The sequence below is a fragment of the Mauremys reevesii genome, linkage group 7 (assembly GCF_016161935.1).
Source record: "Mauremys reevesii isolate NIE-2019 linkage group 7, ASM1616193v1, whole genome shotgun sequence".
NCBI lineage: Eukaryota > Metazoa > Chordata > Testudines > Geoemydidae > Mauremys > Mauremys reevesii.
This window is the reverse complement of record NC_052629.1, coordinates 21,431,971-21,448,963: the sequence shown is the minus strand read 5'-3', so window position 1 is coordinate 21,448,963 and position 16,993 is coordinate 21,431,971. Positions and strand designations below refer to the sequence as shown.

At 40.7% G+C, this 16,993-nt stretch overlaps 1 protein-coding gene across 5 annotated transcripts in view; it reads left to right on the top strand.

The window, feature by feature from the left end:
* The window catches only part of UROS (uroporphyrinogen III synthase), a 40,988-nt gene extending 25,896 nt beyond the window's left edge, over positions 1-15,092 (top strand). For all 5 annotated transcript variants that reach the window (XM_039481770.1, XM_039481768.1, XM_039481769.1 and 2 more), the window contains 4 exons: positions 6,679-6,762; positions 7,320-7,405; positions 9,657-9,755; positions 14,059-15,092. In XM_039481770.1, coding sequence (XP_039337704.1) covers positions 6,679-6,762; positions 7,320-7,405; positions 9,657-9,755; positions 14,059-14,184 — 395 coding nt within the window. In that variant the 3' untranslated portion in view covers positions 14,185-15,092. The remainder of the gene's footprint in view (positions 1-6,678; positions 6,763-7,319; positions 7,406-9,656; positions 9,756-14,058) is intronic.
* The last annotated feature ends 1,901 nt before the right edge of the window (positions 15,093-16,993 follow it).

Below are 16,993 nucleotides of genomic sequence, written 5' to 3'. Positions count from 1 at the left end.
GAGGACATAGACATGGACATAGACTTCTCACAAAATATGGGCCCCAGCAATGTGCACATCATGGTGTTAATGGGGCAGGTTCATGCCGTGGAACATCGATTCTGGGCCTGGGAAACAAGCACAGACTGGTGGGACCGCATAGTGTTGCAGGTCTGGGATGATTCCCAGTGGCTGCGAAACTTTCGCAAGCGTAAGGGCAATTTCATGGAACTTTGTGACTTGCTTTCCCCTGCCCTGAAGCGCCAGAATACCAAGATGAGAGCAGCCCTCACAGTTGAGAAGCTAGTGGCGATAGCCCTGTGGAAGCTTGCAACGCCAGACAGCTACCGGTCAGTCGGGAATCAATTTGGAGTGGGCAAAGCTACTGTGGGGGTTGCTGTGATCCAGGTAGCCAACGCAATCAAAGAACTGCTGATAACAATGGTAGTGACTCTGGGAAATGTGCAGGTCATAGTGGATGGCTTTGCTGCAATGGGGTTCCCTAACTGTGGGAGGGCAATAGACGGAACACATATCCCTATCTTGGGACCGGAGCACCAAGCCAGCGAGTACATAAACCGAAAGGGGTACTTTTCAGTGGTGCTGCAAGCACTGGTGGATCACAAGGGACATTTCACCAACATCAGTGTGGGATGGCTGGGAAAGGTACATGACACTTGCATCTTCAGGAACTCTGGTCTGTTTCAAAAGCTGCAGGAAGGGACTTTCTTCCCAGACTAGAAAATAACCATTGGGGATGTTGAAATGCCCATAGTTATCCTTGGGGACCCAGCCTACCCTTTAATGTCATGGCTCATGAAGCCATACACAGGCAGCCTGGACAGTAGTCAGGAGCTGTTCAACTATTGGCTGAGTAAGTGCAGAATGGTGGTAGAATGTGCATTTGGACATTTTAAAAAGTTTACTGACTCAGTAGACCTCACCGAAACCAATATTCCCATTGTTATTACTGCTTGCTGTGCGCTCCACAATATCTTGAGAGTAAGGGGGAGACGTTTATGGCAGGGTGGGAGGTTGAGGCAAATCGCCTGGCCACTGATTATGCGCAACTAGACACCAAGGTGGTTAGAAGAGTACAGGAGGGCGCGGTGCGCATCAGAGAAGCTTTGAAAACCAGTTTCATGACTGGCCAGGCTACGGTGTGAAAGTTCTGTTTGTTTCTCCTTGATGAAATCCCCCCTCGGTTCACTCTACTTCCCTGTAAGCTAACCACCCTCCCTTCCCCCCTTCGATCACCGCTTGCAGAGGCAATAAAGTCATTGTTGCTTCACATTCATGCATTCTTTATTAATTCATCACACAACTAGAGGGATAACTGCCAAGGTAGCCCAGGAGGGGTGGGGGAGGAGGGAAGGACAAGGCCACACTGCACTTTAAAACTTATTGAATGCCAGCCTTCTGTTGCTTGGGCAATCCTCTGGGGTGGAGTGTCCCCTGTTGTGGAAAAGTGACCACACGGCTGATTTTAGATCAGACAGCCTGAGGCACCTTTATTGATATACAAGCATGCATGCAGGGAGGGACAGCGTAACCCCATGCAAGAGGTGGCTGCCCCCCCTGTTACAAATTTTCCTAAGCTTTTAAAGGTTAAAACTGCAAAACGTAGCACTTGCATATCACACTGCTATTGCCTTATTTGGGATTAACAGATATAAAATGAGCAAACTAGCTTAAATTTACCCATATTAGGTTTTTCCTGTTATTGTATTTGGGCAGTTTCGTTGGTGGTCTGCCTATTTCAAGACCCCTCTCTTGCGGTTACATTTTGCAAAAGCTCTAGCTAAACTCTTCATATCTCCAGCTGGGCACATTTTCTCCGTTCCCCTTTCCCTGGTTACTTGTTCCTCCCTCCTCCTCCTTTAGTGCCCTTTGTACAGATAAGCATGCTTTGCAGAAGCTTAAACCTTTGCTCTTTATATGACAACAGGCTTTTGGGCCTAGTGGTACAAGGGGTTAAGGTTTTACAGAAATTCTGGTCAAACAATGGGTGGGGGGGCGACATTTTTCCCTGTCACTCCCCACCGCATTCTTGGGTGTCTGGGTGAGGAGGCTATGGAACTTGGGGAGGAGGGCGGTTGGTTACACAGGGGCTGTAAGGGTGGTCTGTGCTCCTGCTGCCTGTCCTGCAGCTCAGCCATACGCTGCAGCATATGAATTTGATGCTCCAGCAGCCTGAGCGTTAACTCCTGCCTTCTGTCAGCAAGCTGACGCCACCTATCATCTTCAGCCCGCCACATATGTCCCTGGAGGATTTGTGCTCCATCCCCAGACATGTTAACAGACTTTTCCAGTAGCTGTACTGGCCGCGAATGCCAGGGCAAATTAATCATTAAACACACTTGCTTTTAAACCATGTCTAATAGTTACAAAGGTACACTCACCGGAGGTCCCTTCTCCGCCTACAGGGTCCAGGAGCCCGCCTTGGGTAGGTTCTGGGGTTACTGGTTCCAGGTCCAGGGTAAGAAACAGATCCTGGCTATTGGGGAAATCGGTTTCTCCACTTCCTTCATGAGAGCTATCTTCAACCTCCTCCTCCTCATCTTCCTCGTCCCCCAAACCCGCGTCAGTGTTGCGTCCTACTCCACTGATGGAGTCAAAGCACAGGATTGGGGTACTGGTGGCTGCACCCCCTAGAATGGCATGCAGCTCATCATAGACGCGGCATGTTTGGGACTGTGACCCGGAGTGGCTGTTTGCCTCTCTGTTTTTTTGGTAGGCTTACCTGAGCTCCTTAATTTTCATGCGGCACTGCCATGAGTCCCTGTTATAGCCTCTGTCCTTCATGCCCTTGGAGGCTTTTTCAAATGTTTTGGCATTTCGTTTACTGGAACGGAGTTCAGCTAGCATGGCTTCATTTCCCCATACAGCGATCAGATCCTGTACATCCCATTCGGCCTATGTTGGAGCTCTTTTGCGATTCTGGGACTCCATGGTCACCACTGCTGATGAGCTCTGCATGGTCACCTGTGCTGGTCAGCTCTCCATGCTGACCAAACAGGAAATGAAATTCAAAAGTTCGCAGGACTTTTCCTGTCTACCTGGCCAGTGCATCTGAGTTGAGAGCGCTGTCCAGAGTGATCACAATGAAGCACTCTGGGATAGCTCCCGGATGCCAATATTGTCGAATTGCATCCACACTACCCCAAATTCGACCTGCCAAGGCCGATTTCAGCGCTAATCCCCTCGTCGGAGATGGAGTAAAGAAATCAATTTAAAGAGCCCTTTAAGTAAAAAAAAAAAGGGCTTAGTCGTGTGGACGGGTGCAGGGTTAAATCAAGGTAACGCTGCTAAATTTGACCTAAAATCGTAGTGTAGACCATGCCTTTGTCTCACTTCCCCCTCTGTAAGCCCCTTCTCTTCCTCCACGTTTGTTCTCTATGGGTTGGAGAGACAGTGGGTTGCTCTGCTGATACACTTATCCCAGCTCTCATTGTTCACTCTGCTTAGCCCAGCAGCTTCTTCCCTGTTCTCCACACACTCGGGCAGTGCAGAGCAAGGAGCTGGTACTGATAGAGGCAGCCAGATAGGAAACACTACCTTCTGGTGAGAGCAGGTGAACTACCTCCAGAACCAACAGCAGCCTCTGGAAGCCACCAGTAGGAAAGCAGGCACTGCACCTCTTACACCAATTTGGGAAAAATTCCTGGGCTGAGGGCAGCTTCTTTTTAGATCACAAGCAACATTTTAGAATACTACAAAATTGCAGGAGTCTCAATACACTTACATTCATTGCTTTTTTTGCATCATAACAATACAGAAAATTGCAATCAGTGGGGACTCCTGTTGCTGATATGAACATACCCAAACTGATAAGTCTAAGTTTGGTTATAAATAAGCGTTTATAACAACATCTGAAGTAAGAGATAAATTATTATAATGTCCTGAATCAATGTTTTCCATTATGCACTTATTAGTCAACCATTTCTTTTTGCTTATACATAAAATTACAAATAAGGAATTAAATGAGAAGACTAAATCTAGATAGACAAAAGGTTGTATGTCATTTATATTTGCTGTCAGCATGAAAAAAAACCCTGAAGTGGTTACATTTCTTTTTTTATTCACTTTCTATGTTTTTGGTGCTGATTTTGGCTTAGCTAATCAGGAGAATAGATCAAATGACTCCTTAATTAAATAGGTAGTTTCAGTCTCATTTGAAGACAAATCTTTTTTGCTTTATTAGAATTTAATGTCTTTATAGTGTTGATTTTGTAAGTTAGACTAGAGGATGCTTCTGAGGCCAGTGCTTGTTACATTGTATATTGATACAGAGCTATCGAACTATTATTCTTTGCTTTGTAAACACAAGTCAAAAAGGATAAGTGTTACTTTCAAGATATCACATTGGCATTTCAATTAACAAACATGAGTTTTGGTTGGACTGATAATGTATTTTGCCTTTATCTCATAGAATACTCTTCTGCATTTTATCTCAATTTTTTTGCTTCCTGTAATTTATTACTTTTATTACTAAGATGTCTCTGGGTCCTAATAAAACTTCAGTTTGCAATTAGGATATTCAGATCAATTTGTGTTGACTGCTAATAAGGTCCTTCAATTTGATTTTTACTATGGTGCCTGTTTTTTTCCCAGAGGCAACTCTGATGCTTAATGCTGAAAACCAAGAATCTCTTTTCAGTGCTTAAAATAAACAACCCAATCTGTAGTGTATTGTGCGATAGACTCCTGAAAAAAATCTCTTCAAGGGAAAATTGAATTATTAATTAATAAGTTTTGAAGGACCCCACTTATTTAAAAAAGAGTGATGTAGTTGTGCAGAATTTTGCCTCAGACCATTGTGTGCATCAGTATATATTTTACACTAAGTATCCTATAAAAAAGCAAATGTGTGCACAGACTTTATTAGAATATGTCCACTGCTCAGATGTTGTTTCATGCTGAAAAAAATCACAAGGAGTTTGTTGTTCCATTTAGGAAAAAAGAAAGATTGGTAATTTCCATAATTTCATTTGCTTCTGACATGGACCCCATTTCATTAAAATATTAATCCCCATGTTGGGATCTCTTTTCAGCAGTAAAAATAACAATTGCAAAAGTATTATTTAGAAATAGATACTACAGGAAGTTTGGTTAGAATATCAAGTATGATGTCGTATTTCAAGTTGTAATATGGTGGAGGAAGCTGTGTTACTTCTTTTGTTAAAAGCACTCAAAATGTTAACCAAACGCCTGCCAAACCACCATCTCGTTTTAAACAGAAAGGAGTGATGGGCAGTAGCATAGAAAAAGACTGGGATCACTACCCATATATACCTGGCCTTTTGGTGAACCTTGAAATAAATAGTTATCCAGATTGTTGGGTTTTTTTCTTCTCTCTCTCTCTTGTATTCATCCCCCCCCCCCCCCCACACACACACACAGCATCTAGCTCAGTGAGGCCCTGATCCTGCTTGGGGCTTCTATACACTACCATTTTACAGATAAATATAGTCATATCCCTCCTTCCTCTGTTATCTTTCACCCCTATTTTCTAAGTACACAATCACTTGCAATAAAAAATAACAACAACAGTTTTCTGAAGTAGTGACCTAAATTATTAATTTTAAAAATCCCTAAAATCCAGCAAAAGATTGAAATACTCCCAAAATACAGTTAATGTTATCTCATTCCCATCCAGTGGGGGAGCTTCTATGCACAAACACTGCCGTCATTCTTGTTGGAATTAGGGTCTTCACTTCCATGCCTACCATATCAGATAGGGTTTGTGGATACATAGATTCTAGTGATAGACCCCTTAAAAATGCCAACATAGAGATCTGAAAAACCAGCTGATAGTGCCTTTTAAGAATATGTGTTTAGCCTTATAGAGTATGGGTAAGGATCTTAGGGAGACTGTAGTCCAAATATATTATCTCCTTCTAAGCTGATGTCTCCATTTAACAGATCAGTCATGAAGAAGCAAGCAGCAGAAACATACAGATCAAAGACTGTCCCCTTTCTAAAAACCAACCAGGAAAGAGCAGCCTTCCTGCTCTTTCAACTGATGTCAGCAAGCTCCTCCTAGCGTAGCAGCAATTAGGGATGGGGGCCCTCCAACTCAAAGGGTAAAGATGAGTGGGGAGACTCCTTTGAGACACCATGGTAATGGGAGTAGGAGTCTCTCCTCCCCCACAAATAAGGAAATAAAGTTGCTAGAGGTAGCTTTGGAACGCCTTTGCAAAGCATTCTGCCACTTTCTTCAGTTGCCTGTTCTGTCCTACGTAGTATGACCTATCGTGGAGTTATCCACGGCTCAGATGGCTGCAGCTACATTCTGTTGGATTAAGCCTTTGAATAGCAAATCAAATGTGTGTCTGAAAATTGAGGAGTGACTGACGAGGAGATAACTTACATTTTACTTGGTATTCTCTATTGAAAGTCAAAAGAAATAGAATATAGCAATGCAATTTATCTTTTTGCCAGATCTTTTTAGCCAATGTATTCACACTATAGCAATGGAATCATTTTTAATTTACATGCTAAATAGCCTCTGCCTTCTGAATTGCAGACGTGGCTTGAACTACAAATGTTTTCAATGATCTTAGTTTTGTACGCACCTAGGATGAAGCATACTGCATTTTCAGTATATATTCAAAATTTGGCACTTTTAAAGCGTCATTTGTGCCAACTGTTAAAAATATAACCATGATTTAAATTTGCTAATGTGCTTGTTTACAGGGGAAACACCTAATTCATCACCTCTTCTTTTTCCTTGTGGATCTCTCAAAAGAGAAGTTCTTCCAACAATACTCAAAGAAAAAGGTTGTTGCAGCCTTTAGAGCTTTAATTTAATTTGTTAACTTATTGTGGAAACCCCCATCCTTCCTTAAAGTAATAGTAAAAGATTAAAGGCTCATTCTTCATTGTGAACCATCCATGGATTTGTGTATATTGGATTGTCTGGAGATTAGAGGACAGGACTGAGAATCAGGAGATCTCAATACTTCTTCCAGCTCTACTATTGAGTCCATCTTTGACATTGGGAAGCTAACTTGATCCTTCTGTTTAGCTCAGTTCCCCATTAGCAAAATGGCAATTACTATATTTATTTTATTCACAGTGATGTTGCAAGGCTTAAATGGTGTTTGTAAAGTGCTTTGACATCCTCAGATTAAAAATGCTCTAGACACGTAAAGTACTGTAATTGCATCTTGTAACACAAAGTGCCCAGGAATCTTTTAAAAGAAATATTCCTACATCTTAGGCTTTAAAGTAATATATTTGAATGCAATCAATATTATAGTAGTGTTGTATTGGAATAATGGGAGCTACTAAAATCCTGTTTAGTTGCTGGTGTATTTTCTCTCTCTTAATTACAGGTATTTCCCTGGAAAGCCTTACAGTTTATCAAACTGCTCAACATCCCAGTCTCCAAGAATCCTTGAAGAATTATTTCTCACAACAGGTATTTCAAAGTCAATAGTCACCAGTATAAATGTAAAGCTTTCTGACATATATGTGAAACCTTATGAAAAACTTGCTACTTTTTCCCTCAGTTATCTGTACAAGGTATTATTGTGAGAAGAATCCCTTGCCTATAGCTTTAATCTTTTGAATATAGTGAATCAGCCCTTAAAATTGGGGAAAGTACCCAGAAAATTTCAGTAAATACAATGGCACTTAAATACTATGGTAACAGACATTATAGAAAGTCCTAAAATATATAGATAATAATACCTCTATGGGAGAAAAAAAAACCCAACATTCTTTGATGGTAGACCTTTCAAATTTTTGCCCAGTTTCCAAGCTATATTTTTTATCTGGATTACTGGAAAAAACTATTTTATAAACAATTACATATTCACCTTGTTCTTTTTGATCTACTTAATAAAACTGAAATTTTGAAAGTCTGGTTTTAGATCATGTCACATCAGAGACAAAATAACTAAGGGTATTTAATGATTTACTTACTTATGGCCATAGATGTAGGATCTCTGTCACTGTGTCTCTGAATGTGTTTGCCACAACTTTATGAATCTGAATCCAGCACTAATTATCAGCTCTCCATGGCTGCTGAGCCATGTTCGTACGCTGATTATTCTATTTGAGAATGTGTTACTGATTCCATTTTAAGTGTAAAAATTTTGGATGATACACTATCCTCACATAGATCTGTTTCTTAAAATCCATACTAAAGCTTCTTTTTGCCATCTAATAAAGGTGATTAGGTTGAGATCAGTGGATAGCAAAATAGATTTGGAGCCACTGATACACACTTTTGTTTTCTCAAGATTACATTACCGGAATGTTTTTATTTGCAGGAACCTGCATTATATCTATGATTCAGCGTATTCTGAATGCAGGCTTGCATCCTTACAGACACTCGCTTGCCTGAGCATGTTATTTGCATTGACTTCCTGTTAAATTACATATTGATTTTGAAGTTCTTCTTACATTCAAAGTCCTGAATGGCTGTGGTCCCACCAGCCTTTCTGTAATGTTGTGCTATCTATATGTTCCAGATGAATATTAAAGTCAAAATTATGAAATCATATGGTTTCTACAGGTCATAAATGTGAGTAAGTAGCAGCCAGGACATCTTGTAATTTTATATCCTTATTATGGAATTCATTACCTGTTGCAATTAGAGATGTTCATGCTTGTCATTCTAGGCAAAGCTAATACAATGTTTATTATAAGCTTCTAGCTCTTAGCTTTTGATATTTCTGCATAAGTATAAGGTGGTGGTGGTGAGAATCTATCCCAAAGTGTGACTCTCTGCCTCTTAGTGGAGTTCACAACCCTGAGTTAGGCATCCAGGCTCCCTATGCAATACATAGAGAGAGTTAGGTGCCTAATAAGGAATTCACTGAAGCCAACATGCTGAATGGGGAGTCGCCTAAGCTAGTAAGTAAGAAATGCTGAGGAGAGGGGTGTGGCCTAAGCCCCATCCCTCAAAGGGAGTTGGGTGTCTATCTCTGCTCAGGATTCACAGCTGTGAACTCTTCTCTGGAGTTAGGCACCTAAGCCAAGTCAGCCCTTCTGCATGAAAAACAGAGGAGGTGGTAGTCTCCTTATAGCAGTAGCCCAGTGGTCACATCTTCCAGGAGAGTGCCATAGCCACTGGGCTATAGATATTCTGGGTGGGTCTCTCAATCTCTCCTGTTGAAGCTATTCCAGTTTGTTGGGCGTGCGAGAGAAAATGAGTGACTAGGAGAGTTTAGGGTGAACAGGGAGAACATGTAGGGTGGGAGGCATCAAGAATATGTCCAGAACGGACGTGTGTTTGTGAAGGGAGTTAGGAGAATAGTGTATGGAAGTTTCCTGTTTAACTAGAGTAAAAGAATCTAAAGGGTGCCCATCTGGGTCATTAATAAAGAAGGAAACATCTTGATCCCCATATTGTTATCATCAAAGAGCTCACAATCATCACATGACGTTGGAAAATGGATGGTTAAAAAACAAAACAAAACACTTGTATTTCAATTGGTCCATTGTATAGTGTAGTCTTGGAAGACTATCAGCATCAAGCCAGGCACCACAGACTGTCCTCAGTAAATCTCTCCTGTTGGGTGACTTCAACACTTCTCCGCTGACAGCATGGTGCCTACACAGAGAGACTGCTGAAGAGATTGATATGAAAACATGTTGTGATATGCAGCTAGAGTCAAGAGAAACATGTTCCAACCTGCTGTTCCTTCTTTACTTTTATACAGGGTATTCCAGCAAGCATCACATTCTTCAGTCCGTCTGGTGTCAGATTTTGTCTCCAGCACATTCAGAAGTTTTCTGGCGATCTTATTAATCAAATTAAGGTAAGGTATCTAATAAGTGTTAAAACATAGCAGGGAGGCATGTGGTCTAGTGGTTAGATCAAGGGATTGGGAATCAGGAGAGGTAAATTCTATTCCTTACTACCACTCAATTACTCTAGGACCTTGGACAAGTCACCAGGCTCTTCTGCCTGTGTTTACCTATCTATAAAATACAAATTATAATGTTTACTGGCCATTATAAAGGGCTTTAAGATCTTCAGTTGAAAGTTGCTAATTAGTGCAAAGTGGTTTTTCTTAAATATCTTAGATTCCTAGTTAAAATGAGTTGTCTACTTCTTTCTTTAGTAAATCCCCTATTGAAATCTGTGTATTTAAAGGTATTAGAAATGAATAATTCACTCATAGATTTTTAAACTTTAACCTCTTCAGTTTGAAAATTCCTTCTACCATTTCACTTTAAGTGGATGATAATGAATTATTAGGGGGGGGGTTGTCTTTTTTTTTTTTAAATTAAAAGTTCTACAATCACATTTCCTTTATGCATTTAAGATCATCTCACAAATTAAACCAATATGCTGTACAGCATAGGTCCCTTCTTAGAGTATAAATTACATAAGGTTGGTACCTTCAGAAAATAACGGAAATGGTTGCATGCTGCACCTATTATGGAGAGGGTCCTCCATCATGGGGATAAGGAGAAATGAGGTGCAACTTATTACAAAGATAAAGCTACTTCTGTTTGACTCTCTCTAATATGAATTTGAGCTGCCTCTTTGTGGTAATGTATTTTCAAATGAATAATTTCTTCTCATTCAGGATGATAATTGACAAACAAGGACACATACTTTTCTAGCCCACTTTCTGACCTGAGGTGAAAAATACACTTAAGCTGAAGGGAAATTTCTCTTCAGTCCCCCACATTCTCATACAGTTTTTCCCTCTTGTGGCACAAGAAATGTCTTCCTATAGGAGTTTACATTCACACTAGAGATGAGCTGTAAAGTTCAGGTCAGGATATGAACTTTTCCAAAATGTACAGGATTTGAATCAGCTCATTATTCAAACAGGGAGCAACTATAGAGGTTGGATCTGGAGTCATAGTTTGCCAGAAATGAGGGCTGTTTGGATCACTCTCTAGTTTAGACCTTTTATAACTAAAGAAATAAATCTACTTGACCATATTGGCCTTTTATACACATGCCTAAGTTCTGATTTTGGACACCCATAATTTTTATGGTCCAAAAGATAAACTAGTAACTTCGAAGCCCAAAACTCCAGGCTGAGGACTGTGGTTGACAGTGCTACCCCACAAGCACAATGGAACTGTCCACTGCAAGGGTAAAGCTCATCTGTATAAGAGACCAAACTTTCTCAGCATCCAGTCCAAGACTGTGGAACAAACCCACACAATCTAAAAACTATCTCAGACATCATCATATTCTGTTCCAAGGAGCACTAATTTGACCTTTCCAGAACAAGCACCCAGAGCACATTAGTCATAAAAAAATAAATATAAAAAAAATTTTTTAAAGAAAAAACCCTCACAAAAGGGCAGGGGTGAGGGGAAGAGAGAATTACGTGACAAATACCAGTCACATTGTGTAAAGCACTTATGGAAGATGCTCAGATACTATAATAATGAGGATGGTGTAAGAACCTGAAAAGAACAGATAGCATAGTGTATGTAATTTTAAAATATGAAAAGAAGGCCCTGTTATGGGGCGCACTCACCTCTCTTGAGCACCCCCCGTTGGCCAAGTGCATTTGCCTGCACTTTCTCTGTAGTGTGTCTTTGGTGATTCAGCCCTCTGGCTGAGTCACACACAGTCTGTTTGTTGAAAGCAGTTGTACTTCTGGGGACAAGTCCAACATGGGTCTCTTTCAGTGCCTCAGTAACATCTCCACAAGTTGTCCCTGCTCCAGGATAGAGCAGTGGCCCAGGGTTCCCTCCCTGGTGAAAAAGTCCTCGCTCTCTTAGGACCTTTCTGTCAGTAGCTCTCCAGCTGAGCCACTGCAGTTCAGTTCCCCCCTCTGGGTGCCTCAATGTCCAGGCCACTTCCCCCAAGGATCCTGTAGATAGCAACTGTCCGCTGTGTCCCTTTATCTAAGTCACACTGCTGCTCTAATTCCCTGGGCCACTTCCCCATGGCCCTGCGCCGTCTGCACCCTTACCTCAGGGCCTTGTCCTGATGGAGTCCCGACAACCAGCTCAGGGCTCCTTCTCACTTTCCCTGGCTTCTGGCAGCACTGCCTCGTCCAAGGTCCTGCAGGTCCCTCAGCCAGCCACACACCATCCACACTCCCACCTCTAGCAAGGAACTGGAACTTACTCTGGCCCTGCAGCTCTTCTTATGTTGACCTCCATGGCCTGATTGGCTGTGTCCCACACAGCCATGCTAGGCAGCTCAGAGGACCCTCTCCACTGCCCTTTCCTTGGGCAGTGTGTGGTAGGGCCACGAGGCCTCCAGCAGGGGGCCTCAGAGGGTCTGATATACCCCGTCACAGGCCCCAACAGATCTCTACTGTTACCACTCTTGCAGTGCAGACTAAGGGTATGTCTTCACTACCCGCCATATCGGCGGGTAGCAATCGATTTCTCGGAGTTCTATATATCGCGTCTCATCTAGACGCGATATATCGAACTCCGAACGCGCTCCCGTCAACTCCGGAACTCCACCACCGCGAATGGCGGTGGTGGAGTCGACGGGGGAGCCGCGGACATCAATCCCGCGCCGTGAGGACGGGTAAGTAATTTGAACTAAGGTACTTCGACTTCAGCTACGCTATTCACGTAGCTGAAGTTGCGTACCTTAGATCGAAACCACCCCCCCCAGTGTAGACCAGGCCTAACAAAATCGTACCATGTGAAACTTGACAATGAAAATTAAGTTATTTGCTGTATTGTTTTTCATCTTCAGGGAGACAAACCTTTGTACACTCTTTCATGGTGTTATGTGGTGGTATTTGCATATAGCAGGGAGTAAGAGGGATAGGAATTCATAATATTTATGTAGGCTAAAAGAGTCAGTAGGCTGTATCCAGGAATCAGAAGCATCTTGTGGGTGAGTTCAACAGCAGGGAAGTATGCATTGGATCATCATTTTTATGTATCACAGCAGTTGCTGGGAATTACTACAGAGTTTCCAGGGAATATGGAAATAAATCATCCACCAATAAAAAGATGAAATTATGAATTTAAAAAGCAATTGAAGGGGAAACCAGGGTGAAGTAAACAATTCTTTCAGCATCTTATATACTTTATAGTTGTGAATATATCAACATATTTCTTATTGTGGCATGAAGAAGACGAGAGATAAATTAGATCAACTCTAGGTGCTACTGGACTTGGAGTTAGAAACTACAAAATTACTAACAGGATTTCTGTGCTTTAAATTTAAGGAAGTACAAATACTCTTACATATAACCTAAAACTCTGTGCTCCCTGTTGAGATTTTAAATTTTTCTTTGCATTCAGTAAAAATTCTACTAAAGCTGGTGCTGGCAGTTTCTGATCAGGTACCTTAGGGACTTGTTGATGAATGACTGACTTGATGATTCCAGTACATGTAGAGTAACTTGAACTTGCTCAAAAGGGCCACATAAGTTTCTCTCTAGCAAAGTTTTCAGCATTCTGGAATGTATGCACAAGGTGAACTACTCAGCATATAGTAGGATTCTCCTCATGGGAGTGTGTGGGACAAACACAAAGTTTTAAATGATTCAGAAGCAGCAATCTGTGCACATTGCATCCCTGTATAACTACCCAACATTACTACAATCAGCCTTGTCCTTCTTCCCTCTTATTGACTGATACTGACTTGCTGCATCTTACTGGTAAGCCAAGCACCTGTAATAGGATCGCCTAACATGAATGAGGGTGTTGTAGCCTTTGCAGAGACATTTCTCCTCAGAAGGAGGTGGTTTTTTTTTCTGACTTCCCCAATCCATTTCCTCCTTTGGTAGGATTTGATTTTCTCATGATTATTATAAGCCAAGAATAAGTGCCTGCTTGAATTGGCACCAACAAGGCTGACGCATGTTAGAATCTATCTTCCTTGAGTATGAAAACAATAGGATTTTTAAGGTGTTTGGGCCAGTGAACTAAGCCATAAACTTTACTTAGTCATTACAAAGCAGCTAAGTTTGATTTATTATTTTAATATAGAAAATCCTCAGCCCCAAACAACTTTTACACTTAAGTATCCAAGTTGGACATGTTCATTAAGTTTGATTAGAGGCAGGGCAGAATAATAGAAGACACTGAGATAATGTAGCAAGAGCTGATGCTAACAGCGCATCTGATTCTATTATATACAAGTATAAATGTTATTTGTCATTTCAGTTTGCTGCTATAGGTCCAACAACAGCTGAAGCAATGGAAGCTGAAGGAATCCCAGTGAGCTGCACTGCAGAGAACCCTACTCCCCAAGACCTTGCTGCTGGTATCAAAAAAGCCCTTCACCTGTAGAATTGCTGTTTACCTGAGTAGAAGCACCACATATGTTGCTGTAATAGTCCTCCAGAAATTTAAGACAATTCATCAGTGTTTAACAGGGATATTAACATTCATTTGGATTGTTTTTTAAAAAGCCATGCTCTCTGCCTTATCATTCAATCCTTCCTTGACCATCCATCTTCTAACAGCACTGTGTGGTGGGAGTGGAAAAGCTAGATTGATCAGTCACGATCAAATATATGGCTAATTTTGATGACCCACTGTAATAATAGTCGTTAAGAGAAGACTTTCTGACCTTATGTTAGCCAGCAGAAGTCCAAAACATAAAAAGTCAGTAACTAATACCACCCAGCATGTTAAAGAAATCAGATTATTAAACAAATATTTGGGTAGTGTTATATCTGCTATTTTTCATATTCCAGATATACTTTACGTTAGGGCATAAAACCTTTAAAAAATATCGTTCAGAGTGACTTGGAATAAGTGAAATTGTTTGAGTCAGTCAGTGGTCATGTTTATAGAGGACACTTTTGTATTCTATAGTGCCCCTTTCTTGAATACTCAAGAACTGCTGCAACTAAAACTTCCTGGGTCAAATTCCACCCTCATACATGCGCACTCATTGGAAATAATGAGAGCTGCACTTCAGTATCTGAAAGCAGAATTTGGCCACATATGTAGCATGAAACAAGTTAGTTTTTTTCCTTTTAATTTCAACCCATGGCTGGAGTATGGATAATTTGGTATGGTAGTTCCTTAAGTCAGTTGGTTACAAATTGTGAAAGGCTACTGATGGACTTACGTGCGCGCGCACACACACACACACACACAGTGGGTAGCTGATAGCATATAAAACAGGGTTTTATTCTTTGGCTTCAATGTCATATTGTTTGTGAGCACATTTTGGGGTTTAAAACAGATCATGGTAAATAATTATAATAAAAAAAATCTGCTGTGAAAGTTGCTTTGCAATTCTGTTCCTTATTTACCTCAATAAGCACAAATATTTGCTTAGATAATGGTTGTAGAGCATGGTAGTAAAATATTATGAAGCATTTATATAAATATTGCAAAAATTGTAGCAGTCATGGAGCTAAAAGGAGATCAATCTGCACTACTATATACACTTTTCATGCTGTACCTTTCGACTCCTATGTCCCCAGCTCTAATTTTTTTGGTTTCTGTCTTTCAAAGAAAGGAGGTTTATTTGTAATAAGAAATACTAGTTTATTGGTGTTAATGAAGAAGCATTATAAAGATACTCCTCTGGTTACATAGTTGTCAATGTTAGATAGGGTTTATAGTTTGTTTATCTGGGGCAGGAGAAAAATAATAATTTAGCACTATGGGTACTTTCAGCTGATGTTAACATACATTCGTTTTCAAAGAAAATTTAAATCAAGATGTGCCCAATTATAATACTCATGATTAAGATTTAAGTAATTAATCTTTAATGCTGGTAAGGGGCCATGACATCACAGCACAACACATAAATGTCTCATTTGCTGCAAGTTTCTATTGGTTTAATTCAAAGTGTCTAAACTGAATGAAGTTACTTAAACAAGAAATTCCTTACCCAAAATAGTAGTTAAAAATCAGATTCCAATTCTGATCTACAATTCACATGGGTCAGTGGAAGTTGTACATATGTAAGTCAGTATGACTCAGCCCAGTAAACATATGAGGGTCCATAGTGGTTCGATTCCTTAGGCTAAGATAGAATTGCAGAAGTATAACGGCTGTGGGAATTACTTTGTATCAGTTTTTGCCAAAGGATATTAAAAACCCTCACAACCTGCAATCTTTAATTACTCTTCTCAACAATAGTGGTCAACACTGGTAGCAGAACGTCATCATAAGAATCTACTAAAACTCTCTGGTGTTGCTGGGCTCACTGGATGTAGCTGCAAGACTGTGTATAGACATGTCCCAAAGGAAATGGAAGAGAATGATTAGAAAACAATTGTTGACCTTCTTTGTCACAATTTTCTTTAGCATGATTGAGTGTATGCTAAGCCAAGTTGTATAGCATTCAGATTCAACTATGTAATATCATTATGCCATAGAAAATATGAAGTTCAGCTCGTTTCTTCCTTCAGAAATAAACCTACAGCTATTTGAGGATTTGGAAATCTGCTCAGGTTCCCTGCAATATACCACTCAGAAAGCTTTACACTTTCAGCACGTTCATAGTCTGAAACATGTCAGACTTCTGAAAGCAGATTTATATGAAACTTACTGTTCAAGGGGGGGAAAAGGCAAAAAAATTGACTGGAAACAGAGAGATGAGCATAAGTGTCTCTGATGGTTGCGTTTACTCCCTCGACAGCATTAGTATAAGATGAATTCAGTTATTTGCCTGTTACTAAATTTAGACCCCTCTTTTAAACTATCTGTCTTTCTGGCAGACACCAATGTCTATAATCCAATCTGAGTAACAGATATTTAGTGCACAGGATGGTTTAAAAAAATGGGGGAAGTGTAGTCCAGAAACATCATCCATTGCTTGCTGATAAACAGCAAATATTGACTGAATCACTGAAAGTTGCATCCTGTATACTGCAGTTATTAATGCTACTGCGTGATGTGTGTTGCAGGATACCTTTTAAAGTCAATGAATAAAGCGGAAACAGATTCTGTTCTTGAGGATCTTACACTCAAGACAACAAGCACCTAATAATTTACCAAATAGCCCTTTTATTGTCTACTGGCAAATAACTTAGGACTCAATGACACCCTCCTACAAGAAAACCCAGGGATGTAAACTCTACCAGATTCTCCTCAAAGAAGTTTGTCCCCAGGCATCCTGTTAGGGGGTTTG